The sequence below is a fragment of the Ciconia boyciana genome, chromosome 1 (genome assembly GCF_034638445.1).
Source record: "Ciconia boyciana chromosome 1, ASM3463844v1, whole genome shotgun sequence".
NCBI lineage: Eukaryota > Metazoa > Chordata > Aves > Ciconiiformes > Ciconiidae > Ciconia > Ciconia boyciana.
In genome coordinates, this window is record NC_132934.1 from 90433040 (window position 1) to 90452422 (window position 19383).

A 19383-nucleotide genomic window follows, 5' to 3' on the forward strand; every position below is an offset into this window, starting at 1 on the left:
GCCGTGCAAGTCACCTTTTCTGTATTCAAATGTTGCTCCTTTTTCATTTCACCTCTGGGTTGTCTTACCCTTTAAAAATAGTTAAGTTTTCAGGCCGTACAATGAACCAGCAGCTGGGAATGCATGAAGAAAATCTAGACCTCCTGGATTCCAGTCTTGTGTTTTGAACTACTTAAAAACAATCCAGTCTACAAAGGGAACAAATGCAGAAGATATTGAAGTTATTCCTATCAGATAGTTTCTGTGTTGCATAATTGTGGCTTCTGTAGATTGCATCTTTTATTTCTCCCCTCCTATTTCCTTGCACTCACTTTTTCCAAAATAATGCCATGGTTTTATTTGCGGTGCTTGCCCCCTACTCAACATCCGTACAACATGGAATGACTTTACGATGGAACAGTCAACCGGGAATTAGAAGAAATGTTTCCACATCACTCTGATTTGGTATTTACATTACCTCCTGTTTTGCATGGTGTACACACTTACCCAACCCACGCAACCCACCCAACCCCATGACTGACTGGAAGAGGCCAATATCAAGTGATAGGCTCCATCTTGTATTATGCATCAACATGTGTCTAAACTTGCCCAAGGCCCGAGTACTCTGCTGCATTCCAGGCAATGGCCCTGCCCTGGAAGGCATCTGACACTGCTGAAAGCCTGCCTCTCAGCCTTGCTGGCTGCTAGTGGCTCCCCATGGCTCAACTATTGCAACGGGGCTTTCCTCCTCCCTGCTCAGAGGTGGGGGAAATGTGACAGAAGGCAACAGGCTAGAGTTTATGGAGGCCGTGCATCTGGCACAGGGGAGAGACTCGGTGCAAGAAGCAAGGTTTTACCTGTGCCAAGTGGGGAAGACGACAAGGGGAGATGCTGCCCTACCTGAAAGGCTACAGAAACTCCGGGGAAAGAACTTCAACAAGAGGACTTTTTCAAAGGTCTTTAACTGGACTTCTTTGAAAGTGACCAAGAAACTCCTCAGCTAAGTCTGTATTTCTTCTACTATGCCACGCCAGCAGCTGCTCAAAAAGATTTAGAGGATTTCTAAACACTAGTTTCACTAGTTCTAAACACTAAACCAGCAGGAGTTGTTGCAGTACCCCACGGAAAAGAGATTGCTAAGAGATCTAAGCTGGGGATGTATACAAACCTCAGAGAGGACCAGCACCTATGCCCTGTTGTGCTGGTTTTAGCTGGGATAGAGTTAATTTTCTTTATAGTAGCTAGTACGGGGCTATGTTTTGGATTTGTGCTGAAAACAGTGTTGATAATACAGAGATGTTTTAGTTGTTGCTAAGTAGTGCTTATACTAAATCAAGGACTTTTCAGCTTCCCATGCTCTGCCAGGTGCATAAGAAGTTGGGAGGGGACACAGCTGGGACAGCTGACCCCAACTGACCAAAGGGATATCCCATACCATATGATGTCATGCTCAGTATATAAATCTGGGGGAAGAGGAAGGAAGGGGGGCACATTCGGAGTGATGGCGTTTGTCTTCCCAAGTAACCGTTACGCCTGATGGAGCCCTGCTTTCCTGGAGAAGGCTGAACACCTGCCTGCCCATGGGAAGTAGGGAATGAATTCCTTGCTTTGCTTTGCTTGCGTGCACGGCTTTTGCTTTACCTATTAAACTGTCTTTATCTCAACCCAAGTGAGAGTTTTCTCACTTTTACTCTTCTAATTCTCTCCCCCATCCCACCGGGGGGGGAGTGAGCAAGTGGCTGTGTGGTGCTTAGTTGCCGGCTGGGGTTAAACCATGACACCTGTCCAGGCCTAGCTGGCGTAGATACCTGTTAGACCCAGCAGCAAGGCCCACTTGCACCTAACTATGTCAAGTTGTTACACAGAATATTGGCAAAGGAGGAATACACTGAAGATGGGCTCAGGGGCAGATGCTGAGATGCTGTTACGTGCTTATCTCTCATCATCTGTTAAAGCCACTGACACATGAGGAAATGTTTCGCATGAGTCGAGCTACTTGTGTGGTAGGGTCATAGTTCAGAAATTTGTAAAGTGCTATGTTCCTGTACACTACTGAATAGGTAAGATTAGAGGGGTTTCTAGATTACCCAGAACAGATGTCATAGATTCACAGGAGAATCATTTAAGTTGAAATGGACTTCTGGAGATCATCTAATCCAGTCTCCCCATTCAGAACAAAGTCAACTAGAGCAGGTTGCTCAAGGCTGTGCCAAGTTGGGTTTTGAGCATTTTCAAGGACAGAGGGTCCACACCCTCTCCCTGCAACCTGTTCCAGTGTTTGAACATCCTCACAGTAAAAATGTTCTTCTCTCATGTTTAAATGGAATTTCATGTATTTCAGCTTGTGCCTGTTCCCTCTCTTCCTTTCACTGGATACCACTGAGAAGAGTCTGCCTCCATTTTTTTACTCCCTTCCATCAGGTATTTGTACACATCGATATGCATTTACACACATTGGTTCCACTCTGAAACGTCTCTTCTCAAGGCTAAAAAATCCCAGCTCTCCCAGCCTCTCCTGGTACGTCAGATGCTCCAATCCCTGAATCATTTTAGTGAACCTATGCTGGACTCACTCCAGTATGTCCATGTCAAACAGAGATGGTCTCTAGTCCAGAGTGTGCTCTGTCTGCATGTAATGCGAGACACCTTCACTATTCAGTTCCCTTCTGTTTTGATCTTTTCCCGTTCCTGCTGGCATAATGGCCAGGGGATCTTTTAGGATCTGTAAGTGGTCAAGTACATGGACTGGCACTGCTTTATGGCATGCTCTTAGATGCACACACAGATAGAAAGATGAAGAGGTAGGACACTCATACAAAGCCAGGCCCAAACTTGGCCTGTTTCATGATGTGGCACACAGAAAAGGGATATGATCTCAGATTCTTCATCCCTTTCTGCAGCAGATTTGCATGAGGTCATAAATACCTTTGATTTGCTCCTAACTTGTCTCTCTTCTCCTATTTGGTAAAAAAAATCCTTATCATGTGAATGCTGATGCTACAACCTCAAGTTTACTGGAAGTAGCAGAGGAAGGCTAGTAGACGCCCTGCACTTACTTCAATAAATAAGTTAATAAAATAATTCTTTTCTGCTCAAGGCAACAAAAACTGAGACTTTTTCAGATCTTACAAGAAGCAGCTTCTGGCTTCCCTTAACACTCCTTTGATTTGTTTTTCCAACAGAAACATGACTGACATTCTCACTTCATGTAGTTCCTTGAGGGGACTGTTTCTATCCATAACTTTGAAGAAATACTCAAGAAAATGCTAGGAAGTGCAAGCAGGAACATTATTTTTCTGGTTGAAACATGAGGATCCAGACAATTTTTGTCCTCATCTCATTTTCAGAAGGTTCTAGGTGTCTTTCCACAAATGCAATACCATCTGACCAAGGCCAAGATGGGTGGATGGTAGAGTCCAGCATGGAAAACACACACCGACTCATTCATGCAAGGAATTGAAAATGATACAGAGATCTGTTTAGAGGAAATACTCATCTGTAATTCTACTAATCCTGCTACTGCATTCCTCAGGCTTGTATTTTTCACTCTGAAAAGCATGAGTTGGACAGAAGACCAGGGAGAGATGGATTTTCAGTCACAGCTGTGGAACACAAGTGATCTTGGATGTACTAGAGCAGGTACTTTCTGGAATGCAGGCATTATCCCTTCTTATAACAAATTCCTTAGTGTTTTGAATCACTGTCTTACATTTTGATTTGCTGATCACAGTGCATGACCAACCTGCTATCTAGTCAAATTAGCTAAATAAAGGTCTATGCTGTCTCTTCTAGGATCACCTACTGTAAAGTGGCGGGAGTTTTCACACAACTTGACATGTAGGTTACACTTTTAAGTCATCTCTTTGCTCAAAGGTTTGCTTTCTTTTTTCCCCTCCAGGACCATTAGATTCACTTACTTTAAAATAAATCCATCTACTTATCCTTATATTTTTCTACTGATCATTTTTGTGGGCCAGATTCTGCCTTGTTTGGAGACCATACATACAATATTTTTGTTAAGACGCTGAGGTTGAATTTGCTGTAGATTTGCTCCATCACCTTGGGAACCAGTCTTCCTCTTTCTTTCCCCAAAATCCAGACTCCACCTTCCCCAACACACAGTGACATATCCAGATAATTTTTGACTGTGACAAAATTCAGTGACAAAATCACAAATCTACACATGTCCATAAAACCCAATTGGTTTCTCCATTTTTTTACTGTTTCCTGAGTAGGGTAAAAAGATCATTCTTAAGTTACAGGCCATAGAGATTCCTCACCAAAGACAGAATTTGTCTGCACAATGCTTTGAGAATCAGAGGCAGTGTCATGTCAAGTAAGAAACATAAGCATGAGCTGAGCCAGCACAACTATAAACGTCATTCTGAACTACTGCCCACTCTTACATGGCATCAGCTGGAGCCTCCAGCATGGGGTGGAGAGGAAAGTTTTTCACTGAGACTGGATGCCACTTCATAGGTCCTATCTGATCAAACTGCTTGTATAGCCAACCTGAACTGTGCATGATATTGCTCTGCGGTGCTGACCTCAATCTAGCAGCATACATCTAAAGTTTAAGTAAACGTGCAATGACAGATATGCACAAGGAGCCACATTTCAGCTCTTATACTGCAGAAAATCTTGTTTAGAGGAAGACAGAGGCCAGAGGGATATGACTACAAAAGAACACCTTCCTTCCCTTTTGGGGTGGTTGCTATTTAGAAAGGGAAAATGCGTAGTACTGCACAGCTGAAGAAACAGCATGACACATTTATTTTGCATAGCAACTTGCATAAAAGCTACTGAGCCCTTTATGGAATTAATTATCCAAAAATACACAATTTCTGCCCAAATAAAGAGAAATGGTGGTGGATAGCAAACACTAGAAAAACTTCACTTGGCTGAGATTCTGCAAAACCCCGTTCAGGATTCAGTTGAAATCTCACTTCCATTTCAAAGCAGATAGAGGTAGAACTTTTCTTTGGGTTCAGCAGATTTAAGGAATATGAAAGAACATGGTTTAAAAAAGAAAAAAAAACCAAACCAACCAACAAAAACCCCAGTCTCCAGAAGCATCTCCTAAGTAAATTTAAAGGCAAAAAAATGAGGTAGATTTCATCTGTACAGGCCAAGAGGACTAGAGGGGGAAAAGAGAACATCTTTTGTCTGACTTGCCCCTAAGTTAGAGGGCTAGAATCTATTGCATACCATGACCTTTTCTCTCTGCGTGCCAGGAACCTTGCAGCCCCCTCTGGACCTTATCTTAGAGGGTAAGGGACATTAACAGGCAGGTAGTCATGCCCTCCTGTCCTTTATAACTCTAGCCAGAGTTATAGCAGGGTGGGGGCCACAGTACAGAGGCAGAGCCCCATCTTCTTGTAGAAACAAAGGAAAGCATAAGGCCTCAAATAGGCCATAGTGGTGGTAAACGCACTACTTCAACCTATTCTGGGGGACTCAGCCACAAGACAAATGCTTTCCATGTGTAACTGCATGGTGGCCAGAGAACCCATAGGTGGGCTGGGATTTGGCCATAGGTGTGTGTGAAGCTGAGAAAAAAGACTGCACATACTGGAACACCTGGGAACGAAACCTTTTAAAGAAGGGCAATAAATATATAGAAAAAGAATAGGTGGAAGAAGAGAGCCTTGAGTCTGCAGACTGAAATTACATGTTCAGTCAAGCTGGCAAAGAAAAAAGCATAATTGGTGTTTTAATTCATGCAAACAGGGAGCGTTTTTCCAGGCTGGAGATCACTGCCCTGCTCTCTGAAACGAGGCAGAAGAGCAACATGTGCTGCTGCAGCTGATTAACAGTGCCACCAGCCGGCCTGCTGGAAGACTGCCAGTTCGCATGACGGGGAAAACAAGGTAGTGTACATCTATTCATTTCTCTACACCTCAGAAAGTCTTCACAGTCAGACTCTGATCCTGCAAGCGCTTTGCCAAATACAAAGGGGCTGTTCCTGTGAGCAGCTGCAAGACAGGTCTTACCCACAGAGGTGCTACGCAGCACTAGCTTACCTAAGCTTCAGCAGGGTCAAAGGAGATAACAAATCACTTGGAGTTTTCTGGTAGAGCTAAGAGTGAATGGCAGAGTATCCAACTCAGGAAGGCTTCTTCTAGCGTGGAGCACACCAGTCAGTGTGATTAGCCATGTCAGAATCAGGCCTGAAATTATTAAGTAACCAGATGGTGCTACAGAGGCAGTGTAAATGCAGCCAATGAGATGTGTGTTGGCAATTAGATATTTAAAGACATACTTTCCACTGCTTGTGGGGTGATTTCCTATTGGAAGCTGAACTTTAAATTGAATTAAGTTTGGCACCTCACAGTCTCTCTGGTCAAAACACTTATTAGGAGCGCTAGTATTCCCTGCTTGTACTAAAAAACCCCTAAAAAATATGCTAAAGCCAACAGTGCCAACAATGCAAAAAACAGGAAAGTTCTGTTGCAATAGAGTAAAGCCAACATCAAAAACCCCACATTAAGATTTCCTTAAAGTGAATCAAAGGGTCATGGAACCTTTCACACAGCTTTTTGAACAGCAGTAAGGGACTGGTTTTGCTTAACAACTGCAACAAAGAACTGTGTAATGAAAAAGCAGTTGTGGGAGAAGGAAAGGTGTCATTTATAAAGCCAGTCTCAAATGTTGGCAGCCTTGCACGCCCTTGCCAAGAATACTGGTCAGGATTTTGCTAGATTGTAAGCACATGATTATGTGGCTAAATTTTATATTTGAACAAATGCAAGTCAAATAGACTTTTGGGGAACTGGAACAGTATAAACAGTTTATACTATGTGGTTGTCATGCCGTGTTGTCAATGTAGACAGCTTCCTTTCCACTGAGACATCTATGTGGGCACGTACACAGACTCCCAGGTAAAACCACTAAAAAGCTGACTGAAGACAGGTATAGTGAGACAAGGGATGAAATTTGAAGAGGGGAAAAAATATGGCCAAACAATGCTGTATTCCAAGCCCTTAACTTAATGTAAGGGATAACAACTGACCGTCAGTGAAAGTTTGATTTTCCATCTCCAAAACAGATCTGGGATTGAGCCAACATCCTTATTCAAAGACTCCTTGAACTCTGAAGCAGTCTCATTCCTCTCCAGAGCCACTGACAATATGTAAATGTTCTGGCCAATACAGGCAGAGAGATACAGGAGCAAATAATGGCTGTGTAAGCCATGTTTCTGAAGTGGATGCATACAGACTGTCTGCGTGATGTTGAAAAAGATCCTTGGCTTTTTGCACATGTTTCTCAATGAAATTACTGCATCCTCATGGCTTTGAGACTGTCGTTGAAGATGAATATGGTTGTGAAGCAGAGGAAGAGCCTTTATTCCTAGGGAAGTAGTATCTAGTAAGAAGTGTCAAGGAAATGCTGTCAAGTGTCAAGGAATGCCAGACAATATGTCCACTAAGAGATTCACAAGGAAGGAGGCAGAATGCTCTGAATGCTATTCTCTTTGTTTCAGGTTTTCAGTTTCACAGAATTGCTGACAGTGGCAGTGTAGCAAATGCGTGTCTTCCTAGAGAAATGACAAAACAGAGCCTCCTTGTAAACCTCCATTTCCTTTCCTGGAAGGTGAAAGCAGTGAGCTCTTTTGTTATAAGAACCTGTCCTAACACACACCAACTTCACCATGTTCAGCCAAGGAAGCAGGTTATCACTTGCATGGAACATTGTAATGTTTTTTTCACATCCTCAATTTTGCTACTGAGTCACTTCCCGTTATTCTGAAATTCCAGGCATCTCCCCCACAGACGTGGCATATACAGGTAAGTTGATGGCTGTCAACAGAAGACTAGCATCTAGTTCCAACAAATTCTGACAGGCATACTGAATCACACTAATCTGTCATTATCACCTAAGATGGTAAGTCTTCACTGTGGAATGAGAACCTGGATGAGAGCAAAATCAGATAAACCAAGTTTTTAGCTGGACTGCAGCATCTGTGCCTTGCCTTGCTTTCTTGCTTTGCATCCACTAAGATATTTAGGGGATCATTTCAATATTAGATTGTGAACCAAATAAAACATACTACAAAAGGATACATAAGAGTGGGGATACCCCGTGTTGCCAAATATTTTCGGATGAGCCGCTCAGTACCATACCAGTTGAAACCTTTTGTTGCATACCCAATACGAGGAAGATGCACTGTTGCTGGGAAGGAGGGAACAGAGAGTGCACACTCTTTAGGACAAGATACACCTATAGAAAGCAATCTAGATAAGGACTTCAAGCTACCCAACAAGGACAGAAGAAATATTTTGGAACACAACATATCTGCCATGGAGATCTCACTTCACTTCAGAAAAAAAAAACAGTACAGGAGAGGTGGAAATTGGTCATCATCTTTAGGTGCAATCACACATGTAAAGATTCACTGCTCTACTGCACAAACACTTACCATTCCTTTTCTTGGCTGCTAAATAAATCTTTTTCAGGCCCTTTTCCAAAGCAGACAGCTTAATGCCAGACAAGTTGTTGGACCGATCCCGGTGCTGTGCTACAATCAAGGCCAACTACAATCAAGGAGAAAACACACAAAACCATGAAATGGAGTCTATATACAGCACTAAGAGACACAGTGATAGCTGCTGGAAAACTGCATTACTAACTATTAGCTTTAATAAACAAGAAAAAGATCTCCTTTTCTCTAATGTTTAACTGCAACTTGGCCATGTTCAGTATTCAGTGCCATTATTATTGGGAAAAAGACATGATGTTCATTTCACACAGCTTCAAAAACATGTGGACAGAGCAACACAAAAAGGAGCTTCTCATTCTCACCAAGTCTTGTCCTTTTTTCCTGGATTTTTTATCATCAATGGGGAATAATAGGGTTCCTCCTAACTCCAGGTCTGTCCAGAAAAGAAGAACAGAACAACAACAACAAAAAATCAGTCCTGAAGAGTTAATGGTGAGTCAATGCAGCAGTGATTTCACTATCATGTTCTGTATTATTCTCCTTGGCTTTCTTTATCTCCCCATGATGGTTTCAGCAGTCAGTCCCTTTGCCCAGGGAAGCAAGGCAGATGTTACCTCCCACTCCGAAACACACAGACACAGATAACCCAGTTAAAGACCACAAATGGAAAGAGACACACTGGAACAAGAAGAAAGCATTTCCCAGGAAATTAGAAAAAACAATAGGTCCACCTTACAGCAAGATGTGCATTCCTCACCAGCTGCAGGTAGCTCAAAACTGCTAATACATGCTCAGGACAAGATTACAGCTTGGAAGGAACAAAAGGTTCAACTGAGTACTGCCTGAGATGGCTTTCATCCTTCTTAAAAGCACTTTGACAGAAGATGCTCTGTCTTATATAGTGAAAAACATCTTGTGAATAATTAACAAGTTCGGGTTTTTTTCTTTCTTTTTTTTATGATTTGCAGCATGGATCGGAATGACCAACCCCTATGCAGAGTTCTCACACTCCAAACAAATCAAGTCAAAGCACCCGCTGTACTACTACTATCAGAGCTAGAGACACATATATCCAGAGAAAGAGGAAAAAACATGAGTATCAAGGTATCCAGGCACCTTACTCCTGCAACATCAGTGGGATTTAAGATTTTTCAAGTATCTTGGCCTAAGGTCATGTTTTAATCTCTTACCTTTCATCTTTCCTGCCATCTCATATATTTTCCTTGGCTGATCAGAACGAGCTTCCAAAGCTGTAAATAAACCACCCCTTCCCCAGCGGCCAGAGTCATCTAGAATGAAATGACAAGTTAGATTCCTTTTAGAAAGTGAGGTTGAAGACCACCCCTGCAGGAAAGGGACCTACTCTGTACAAATGTAATGAATGATTATTAAAAACAGATATGGGAACCACACATGAACCAAAGTCAACCAGTACTCAAGGGACCATCCTAGAGGATAAACCTCAGCCCTTGAGAAAAACAAACATGTTGCAGCTCCCTGAAAAACTCCGTGGGAAGAATTCCTTCTTACTGTCTGCTGAGGATGCTCAAACAAGCACTAACCATGGCATTGAGCATATAAACCTGTCGGTATCCTCACATATACACACATAGGTGCATAGAGCATGCACCTACTATGTCCCCAGATTGGTGCCTTGGGCTTCCCACAACCAGATGTTTGTTATTTGCGGGCTTTCACTTTTACTTGGCATTTCCACTTTAAACATGAGGTTTTGTGCTGAGCTTAACATAAGCCAAAGCAGATTATAATATTCTGTTATAGCCCTGGTCACAGAGCAGCTCCAACACTGATTCAGGAGGAACTCTGTAATGTGAATTTCTCTCCCTCAACTTCAGTGTCTTAACAGAGGTCCTTAAATTAGGAGACTAGCCTAGAGCCTCTGTAGTGTCAGTGTTGAGAGACGAGCACCAAGATAGAGAGACTCTGACCTCAGCCTCTGGAAGTGCCTGTCTCTCTCTGCTGACTGTGTAAGGGAGATGATTTCCAATATCTCATTTCAATCCCTACGGCTTCCACGGGATGAACAAAAGCCCCTGCTTTCAGGAGAAATTGTCCCCACTTGGCCACGGACATAAAATTTCAAGCCATACAGGCACCTTTCAAGAGGCTCACCCATAAATCCAGAGAGGGCATGAAAAGACCCATGTACACCTTGCTAGTACTTGTGTGGGTTATACATGGTGGAGTAGAGGCTGTATTGCCTCTGCACCACTCAAGATTAAGTCAGACTCAAATCCAAGTTATTTCAGTCTGGATGGGAATTAGAAACTATTGAGCTAGCAGGGACAATTCAGCCCCCTTGTCCACCTCACCCAACAACATTCCTGTTGTTGTAAGTCCCACCTAGGCAGTGGACAATGATGGCATCCTCCTCTTCTGTTTTGGGGTGGGTGACATCTCCCATGACGTACTTGATATAGTTCAGGTCTGCACCTTCATAATCTAAACCCACATTCAGCCCAGCCTCATCCTCCTCCAACTCTTCCTCAGAGTCACTTTCCTCTGAAGGAAGGCAGGTAGATGTGTAATGATTTGCCTCCCACCAGGCCATTCTGAAACAAAACAAGAGAAGATGACATTCAATGAAAATCAAAGGTGGGGGGCACACACCTTGTTTTAAATCATTGCAGTGAAACACAGGAGACCCAGACCTGCATTCCCTCTGCTCCCCTCCCCTATTTTAGACTGGAACAAAGTTTACCACAGTTGTTATCTGTGATATTAAGAGCCACATGCCAGTGTGATAAGCCAATTGCAGGCATGGAAAAAGTGAGCATATGACAAAGGGCAAGGAGCTACTTAGAGTGGTGAAAAGGAAGAACATCTAGGAAACAAGGAGGAGAAAGTTAAGACATATGCCAGAGAGCCACAGATGTCAGACCAATACATAGGGGCCAACTGTGACATTTCAGAAAGCTTCTCGCAAAAGCTCACTGTACATTCAGATATGGGTTTCTTATTCAGGCCACTCTCTATGAATTAAATTATATGTGAAGTCAGGCAGTGTATTCAGGGGAAAAGAACCCTTGCTAGGGGCTCAAGCCATTTTTCCACCTTCACATCCCTACGTTATGCAGTTTGAGCATACACATTCCAATGAGAAACATTCCAATGTATGAAGTTAACTCTCTCATGAGGTGGCCTGCAGCCATTTTGTCATCTTCTCCTCCCCTCATCCCCAGCCCCACCTGCCAGAGCGGATACAGAGCACAATTTGTTTTCGTCAATCAGACACATGTTTCTAGAGTGCAGTGTAACAGATATCAGCTTACAAGTAGTAGATGCAGTACAAACCATACTTTTTCTTGTGTTCTGCCTCTGCTTTTGCCTTCTTCTTTTCCTCCATGAGCCTTGCTCTCTTTGCTGCTGCTTCTTGGCGCTTCTTCCTCCTAGCCTCCAGTTCCTCTGCGCTCAACAAGTGCCTCCTCCTGGTTGACTGTTCCCGGAGGCCTGTGAGAAGGGCCTGGAGAAAGAAAGAAGCATCATGGAAACAAATTGCTCATCTTAAAGCCATGTCTGGTGTCCACCTTAACCTACACTCGTTTCCCATTTGTCTACTTGTCCACAGGTCTTCATCATCAGATCCCAATTATCACATAATATGTGGTTTTGTGACCTAAGTTTATATGAGTGCCCTAACACATCATATCTCTGATCTGTTATCAGAATTGCTGAATTGTCAAGCCCTCAGATTCAAGAGCCAACTTTATTACATTGACATCCAAATCTTTTAACATGCCTTCTGCAAGCTGTAGGTAAAGAGAGAAAACTGTCAGCCTCATTTTCCACAAGCAAATGAAAGAGCATCATGTGCCTTGTCATGTCTCTTGTCTTACGTTTGCTTTGTTCCGGAGAGCTCTCCCTTCCTTACTGGTCTCTTCAGTCAAGGCTTTCTGAAGATCCAAGAGCTGATCAAATGCTTTTTTGTCTTCTCTGCTGGGTTCTTTTGAATAATCTTTGCCTTCGTACACGTACATGTGATCTTTAGAAAAATAATTAAAAAGTGTAAAAAGGAACTGAAAGCCACTAACACCTAAAATGTACAGTGAGATCAAAAGAAATTTGGCTTCTCTGTAATGCTGTCCTACCCTTGGCAGAAAAAGATGTTCACACTCATAATTTTTTTGTATGAACAGTGTCAGCATCATGTAGAAACAACAGAATCAAGATTCGCTTCCTTTGGCAAAAGTTTTTCATTTAAGTAATTTATACTGGCAAAGAACCTTTCTTCCTGTGTCAGTTAATTAGCTATTTTAAGTTGTGGCTCCATCGCTGTTCTATTTGGTCATTCCATCTCTGCCAGTAGCAAATCCATTTAGCTTCACTATCTAGTTACAGGCAACTCTTGTAAAGGGCCAGCAAACTTTTGCTTTTGAGCTCCTAAACAAAATAAAAGCACAGAACTCTGGCAGCCCAGAGTTACTGCTCATCAGGTGAGCTATTTTCCCAGTAACTATTACACACTGCTCCGCTTTAAGTTACCAACAGAAAATACCACTCTTTGCTAACTCTCAGCAAATAATTACTTGTTGATAGCAACTGCTGCAGAAGGGACAATACCTAACCTGCAGGGCCATATTTCTGCTTCAGTCACAGACCTATATTTAAGTACTACTGTGTACTCAAAACAGAAATTCAGTCTTTCTCACTATGACACTAGAAGAGGGAAAGTTTGCTTAGAATTTTTTCTCATATAGTATGGGGCTATAGAAAACTAACCACAATTGTGTGACATTTGGATGGGAAGGTAGAGTACTGAAGACAGAGTAGATTTGTTCTAGTTGTTTAGACTCCATGACTCTGCATTTCTTATCTCACATTTTGTAATTGTTTAAGGTCATTTTAACTTGTGATTTTCATGGCCAATAAGCTTTTGTTTGGAGATAAATATAAACCACCTGCTATATAGCCTTTCCTTAAGTTACCATTATATCTCTAAAACTGTAGATCTATCTTAATGGTTCTCTGTGGGAAAAACAGCATTTGCAATTTGAATATTTCACCTTTTCTCATGAATTTCATCTGAGGTCTCAAAATATTTGAAGCACATGAAGGAATCCAGCCACCAAACTGGACAAGTATTGTTACTATCTTACAAATAGGCAAATAAGGACACAAAAAGAAGAAAAAGACCAATAAAGGCTCAGAAATAAAGTTTGTGGATAGGCCACAAACAAAATCCCAGTCACTCACTCAATTACAAGTCCACTTTTCTTCTTGTGGTCTGAAAAATGCCACCCCTGCCTGGGAAGCCTTCTCTAAGAGCACCCAAGTGTCATACATTTCATAGGTATTTAGATTCTTAACTTACTCTCTGTATCCTCCTCTTCACTCTCTTCTTCACATGGCAGCACAACATCCATTACCCACTTCCCTCCTTTTGTCTCTCCAAGGATGTTTTCTAGCTCCACATCCTGTATGGTACTCCCCTCAGAGGAGAGCAATTTATCCAAGCCAAATTTCAAGATTTCACTGAGCTTTAAAAAAGAGAAGGGGAAGTTCAGTATTAATATCTCCTAATTCCATGCCAATCCCAGTGTCTTGAGCTTCTCAGGCTTAAATGCAAAGGATGTACAAGTGGAGAAATCTAAGCCTTAATGTTACCTGTCAAAATACTTATGCTTTAACATGCTTAGTTTTCCCAACACCTGATGGGACAGGCCCCTACAACATATCTCCCTCAAACATAATTCATCCAGACTTGAATGGTCATTTTTCTCCAGGGCTAAATGACAAAACAGCATTGTACTAACTGCATTCAAGCAGATTTCTTCATAGCCAGAAAGACTGGGCTTGTTTTTACCCCCAACTTCTTTAAAACACAAGCTTAAATACCACAAAAATCCATGGGGAGAAAAATATCAGCATGGAATTTCCTATGGGCTCAGTTCCACTTCTCCCATGGAAAATATAATTGCTGAGATACATGCTGATGGGGCGGGGAGGGGAGGCAGCAGGGGAAAGGATACACTAATTCCGAACCTCTCCCGGGTTTAGCTGCACACAGAGGATATATTCCCCTAAATGTCACTTGGCTTGAGGTTTTCAACCCAAGTTCTCAGCACAAACCTCAGCTTTGAGGTCAGAATTATAAATCATGCCCTGACTCCTGAGACACTATATTTGCCAAGAGGTCAACAGAAGGTTGACAGAGCTTCAGACTAGCAACCAAAAGCTGACTAAGTACTTATCATCAGCTCTGTTTGTGAGAGAAAAGCACCAGAGACAGATAAGTTCTAGAAACAATGAGTCAGCTTCCACTTTAGACCTGTTATAATTAAAAATAAACAAGTAAAACAAGGAGAGGTTCTGCCTTCCCCTCTTCTCCAAGAAAATACACCCTTTTTCAACAATGGATGAGCCTCAAAATTGTAAAAACTGTCTTCAAACATCAGATCTTGTCTGGATCTGGGATGTCATTTTGGTTCCTAAGCCATGCAAAAGCTGTCATGTCAATGCACATCTCCCCCAAAACATAAGTGGTTGGCTAGGTTCATATCAGACATAAATACAGAAACACTCTGGGACATTTCTAAAGATGTTACTGGAGTCAAATTGAGGATATAGTTCTATTTTACCTGTAACTCTGCTGCTCCCTGAGGCTTGGGCGCTCCCAGAGCAAACTGACCCCCTTCTACAATGGCATTTGTCAGCCGGAGCTTAGAAGCAGCTCTTCGGTAGATTATTTCTTCAATTGTATCTCGCCCAATCAAGCGGATAATTTTTACAGGCCTTGAAAAGTTTAAGAAAATTCTTATTATTTTCTTTTTTTGAGGTGCATTAAAGCTGCTTCCTTGCATAGAGCACTATCCCCTCACCCACTCCTTTGGTAGGGAAAAAAAGGCAAGAAAAAAATCAACAAAAATAATCAGCAGAAATGTAATGCTGGTACAACGGCTTCTTGACACAGGAGAAAAGCTCACTGCAAAAGTGCAGGCAAACCTCCAGATTCCCTCTCTTCCTCCAAATCAACAAAGCTCCCACCCTAGACACATGACAAGGACAAGACTGCACGAGGCTGCAACAGAAAAACAAAGACATAAAATCCTCTCTGCTCTCCTTCTTTGATCTTCAATCTATTGTACTTTAACCCTCCATTGCCTATGGATAGGGAAAGCAATACTGAGAAACCAAGAGAGTCAGCGACCAAACCAGAAGTAGCAATATTTCTCACTTGTGCTGCCCAATCCGGTGAGCTCTTGCTATTGCTTGCAAGTCATTTTGTGGGTTAAAATCACTATCAGTAAAAATAACTGTATCTGCTGCTGTCAGGTTCATGCCAACTCCACCTACAAACAAAGAAGGAGGTCACAAAATATGTCACCAGCAGAAAATAAAGGAGAAGCTGAAGAATTTATGCTATGCAAGGTTCTGTCAGATCTGATCAACTATATCTAATTCAATCCATCTCTCAACCCCAAATCTAAGTCTCATAAAGATCTAAAAAGATGGGTAAGCCTTCCATTTCCAGCTTCCAGCTTTCTGCAACAGCCCAAACCCAAGCTGTACTGTGCAATGTAGTAAAAAAAGATAGGGTGCAAGTGAACCAATGCAAAGGGGACTGGTTGTCAAGACTGATGAACACAGACATATTCTTCCACTGGCAGGCAGATTAACCCAGCAAGGACTGGCTTCACTGAGGCTACAAGGGACTGCCCAAGTCATGACTTGGCTGCAGCACAGAAGCAACAGGTAAATACACTGCTGAAACAGTGGAAAACACCAGGCTCAACTATAGAATAACCAGAGCCTAGGAATTTATATGACTTAAAGTTTTTGAGGTTAGAGTTTGGGCTCTCATGGAATGAAAAGAAAAAAAATACAGTTAATTACATTTTTTTTAATACCTGCTATTGTGACTACATACTGTAGTTAAAGAGGGGGGAGCCTGCTGCCTTATATTTCTTCCAGCTCATGCCAAGCACCTCTCTTCACAGTAATCAGAACATCACTGCAAGTGGAGGCAGTCATGCACCTGAAAATCTGTCCATAAAAGTGATGGAAATACTGTTAGCACACCCATTCCCAGCTGAATACAAGATGCTTTGGCCAGACACAGCAATGTGCAGTAAAAAACAACTCTAAGTCTGGCTGACATGGGCAGGGAGAGTTCAGGCACTGTGGTGAGAGACACACTTATTCCTACCATCTAGCACTAGGCGCTTCTCTTCAGTCTCTCTACATACTCCCCTCAATGCACTGAAGTATCATTGGGACCAGGCTCATCCAGGAAAGTCTGACCAGAAGCCCAAAAGAAAACTTAGTTCAAGTTTGATGCTTGAGATCAAGCAGTGTGGATCCCTCCTCTGGAGATAAGCCTGCCTCTGCGCTTGCTTGAATAGAGAGACACGGAGGTTTGAAACTGTGTAGAAGACACAGATCTGCCTGAGGAGCTAAGAGGGGAAGAAGCACCGATGGCAGTCCCATGGTGTTCTCTGCAGCCTCAGGACGGTAAAAGGCTCTCATTGGAGTCTGTCTGCCAGCTAGAGACTATGTCCATGTTCAGCAAACTCGAGAGGCAATTCCACCAGCTTACTTAAAGGAAGTCTGTTCCCGCCTAAAGTCTGGTGCTTGCAGAAATAAAATGCTAGTGAGATTCCTTAAGCTCAACCTGGCAGAGGGACAGGCATTATGGGACTTAGAATAAAAAAAGTAACTCAAGTGGCTGCAATATGAAAAGTGTCTTGGCATGAGCTGCCGAAAGGAAAGCACAGAAACCAGATGTCCTAGCTGAGAGACCCAAGTTCAGGATGTGTCTTGTCCCCCTCAAAAATCCCCCACATGAACAGGCTCTGCAGGATTCAGAACTCCCCGAAATCTTGCCAGAGAGAGCAAAAGAAGAGTGCAGAAGCAAGATGGATTGTTTGTCTCTCCTTTCCTTACTTACCTGCTCTGGTGCTCAGCAGGAAGATAAAGATGGGCTGTTGACCAAAGTTCTTAATGGCAAGGTGTCTCTCTTCACCCCTAACAGAACCGTCCAGCCGCTCGTAGCTGTAGCCTTTTCAAACAAGCAACATGTATGTTTCTGAAATTCTGTCTATGCTCTTACCCTCTTACCTCATTCTCTGTTGTCTTAGTGCTGTCCTGAATCTTATGCCAAATACTCCTGCCTTGATTCTCATTTTATTGCCTTCAACTCCTTCATTCTTTCCCAGTTAAACCTTGTATAAACTGAAGTAGTGACTCTGACTTCCAGATTGACTGTCGGCAAAGGGTAATTTAGCTGAATCTGAAGCAGAGACACTTAGCATTTAATTTACTGCTTGGAAACACAAGAGGAAAATTCAGAGCCAAAGAAAAAGAACGTTAGCACACAGTCCCATTTCAGTCTATGCTGTGCTGGCTGTTGGCCCCACAAAACAGGCCAACAACCATTGGATCCGCCTTATGCAAACTCCCACGGCCTTCAATGTGTTCTTTACTGTGAGCAAGCAGTATGGGATATGGCCCTACATTTGGCTTTATCCTGTGTTATTAGTTGTCCAAAACCATAAACACCAAACAAAAGCCTCTTTCATGGGAAATCCTAAGTAGGCATGGAGCCATGTGGATTGAAACAAAAGAAAATGTCCCAAGAACACTTTGGTAACCTTGCCAAAAATGGTCTGATCCAACCTGCCCTCACAGACACGTTGGGGCCCCGCTGCCAACAACTGTTTTAATCAAAAATTAATTTCCTGGTATGAATGTGGCCCAGTTTGCATTTTGTGCTGGACAAACTGAATCTAGAGCAAGCCTGTTGCCTTCAGTGCAATTACTTCAGGACTCAGGTACATAATTGAACACAGGTATATAATGAAACACTGCTACCCTGCCATCTGTTAGCTCCATTTTATCGCAGAACCAAAGCTGAAACTACTTTGAAGAACAACATTTAAGTGCCAGCTCATTTCAGGCATGTGGTAGCACAGCAAAGAGCTGAACTCAAGACCCTCCAACTCACAGCACCACTGCAACAATATGGTTTCTATCTACGAAGCAGCAATAAATCCCCATCGCAGTCCCTTCTCCATCCCAGGTAGATCAACCAAAATCAGAGTACAATATACGGCAGAGATAATTAGGATAAGCCCTCTACTGCCAAAGTGTGCAGCACATACCTCTATAGTCCATGTAGTCTTGCAGGATATCAAGCAGTTGAGTCATCTGAGAAAAGAGCAAGACACGGTGGCCACTGGAAGAAGAATGTGAGACACCATGAGCCTCAACGCACTGTGACAGCATTTCACAGAGTGGCAGAGGGGTTACAATAGCTTAACCAGTCACTGTTACATAGCAAGGCCCCATCACCTCTGTACACTAAGCCTCACAGAGTCATGGCCCATTCCCTCACCACATTTTCAGCCCCACATTCAGATGCAACCAGTCAGCCTCATGTGCCATCATCAGTTGCCATGTCTAGAGCGTGGAGCCACAGAGAGGTAACAAGGCTGTGGCACAGCTCTGCTGCTGGCTGGATGCAGCCTGGTGAGGATCCAAAGGAGCCTGTCTTAAAAGGATCCTCAGCTTCAACCTAGCATCACAAGGTCTTCCTCACCACATGACCTGCCACACCAGACTGCTCTCAAATCACACATTACAAAGCATCTTAAATTCTGGGAAAATGTAGGATCAGCATCTCTGTGACAGTAGAGCATTTCCTCCTCCAGCAAATGATCCTCAAAGATCAAACTCTGCCTACAATCCTGTATAAGTGAGAAATCAAATCTCCTCCCTCCCAGCTCTAGGCCTCAGCGCTGTTTAAATCAGACTTCACTGTAGAGCAGAACACGTGTTTTCAAGTCCAGAAATGGCACAGGGCTGGTCCTGTGGCAATGACATTCAAGGGAGAGGCACCCACTCACAAGGTGCTATACAGCAGAAGGGCAAAGACCTCCACAACCACATCGGAACTTCCCAAGATCTGTTGAAGCTCTGTTCTTTGGTAGTAGTCAAAGGGAAAT

The 19383-nt window shown here is 42.8% G+C and overlaps 1 protein-coding gene across 2 annotated transcripts in view; it reads right to left on the bottom strand.

Annotated features, from left to right (window-relative positions):
- CHD1L (chromodomain helicase DNA binding protein 1 like) overlaps positions 1-19383 on the bottom strand; it is a 31210-nt gene continuing 11827 nt past the window's right edge. Inside the window, exons 11-24 of one of the 2 annotated variants that reach the window (XR_012045460.1) lie at positions 18541-18614; positions 17328-17438; positions 15615-15729; positions 15019-15172; positions 13752-13917; positions 12277-12422; positions 11740-11903; positions 10784-10992; positions 9610-9708; positions 8782-8852; positions 8399-8513; positions 8043-8151; positions 6992-7344; positions 1-188 (exon numbers count right to left, since the gene is read on the bottom strand). Coding sequence is in view for 1 of the 2 variants with exons in the window: in XM_072881770.1 (XP_072737871.1) it covers positions 7266-7344; positions 8043-8151; positions 8399-8513; positions 8782-8852; positions 9610-9708; positions 10784-10992; positions 11740-11903; positions 12277-12422; positions 13752-13917; positions 15019-15172; positions 15615-15729; positions 17328-17438; positions 18541-18614 (1612 nt within the window). In the remaining variant the exon portion in view is untranslated. Of the gene's footprint in view, positions 189-3879; positions 7345-8042; positions 8152-8398; positions 8514-8781; positions 8853-9609; positions 9709-10783; positions 10993-11739; positions 11904-12276; positions 12423-13751; positions 13918-15018; positions 15173-15614; positions 15730-17327; positions 17439-18540; positions 18615-19383 lie in introns of those variants that run through there. The other variant, XM_072881770.1, reaches the window with a different exon arrangement.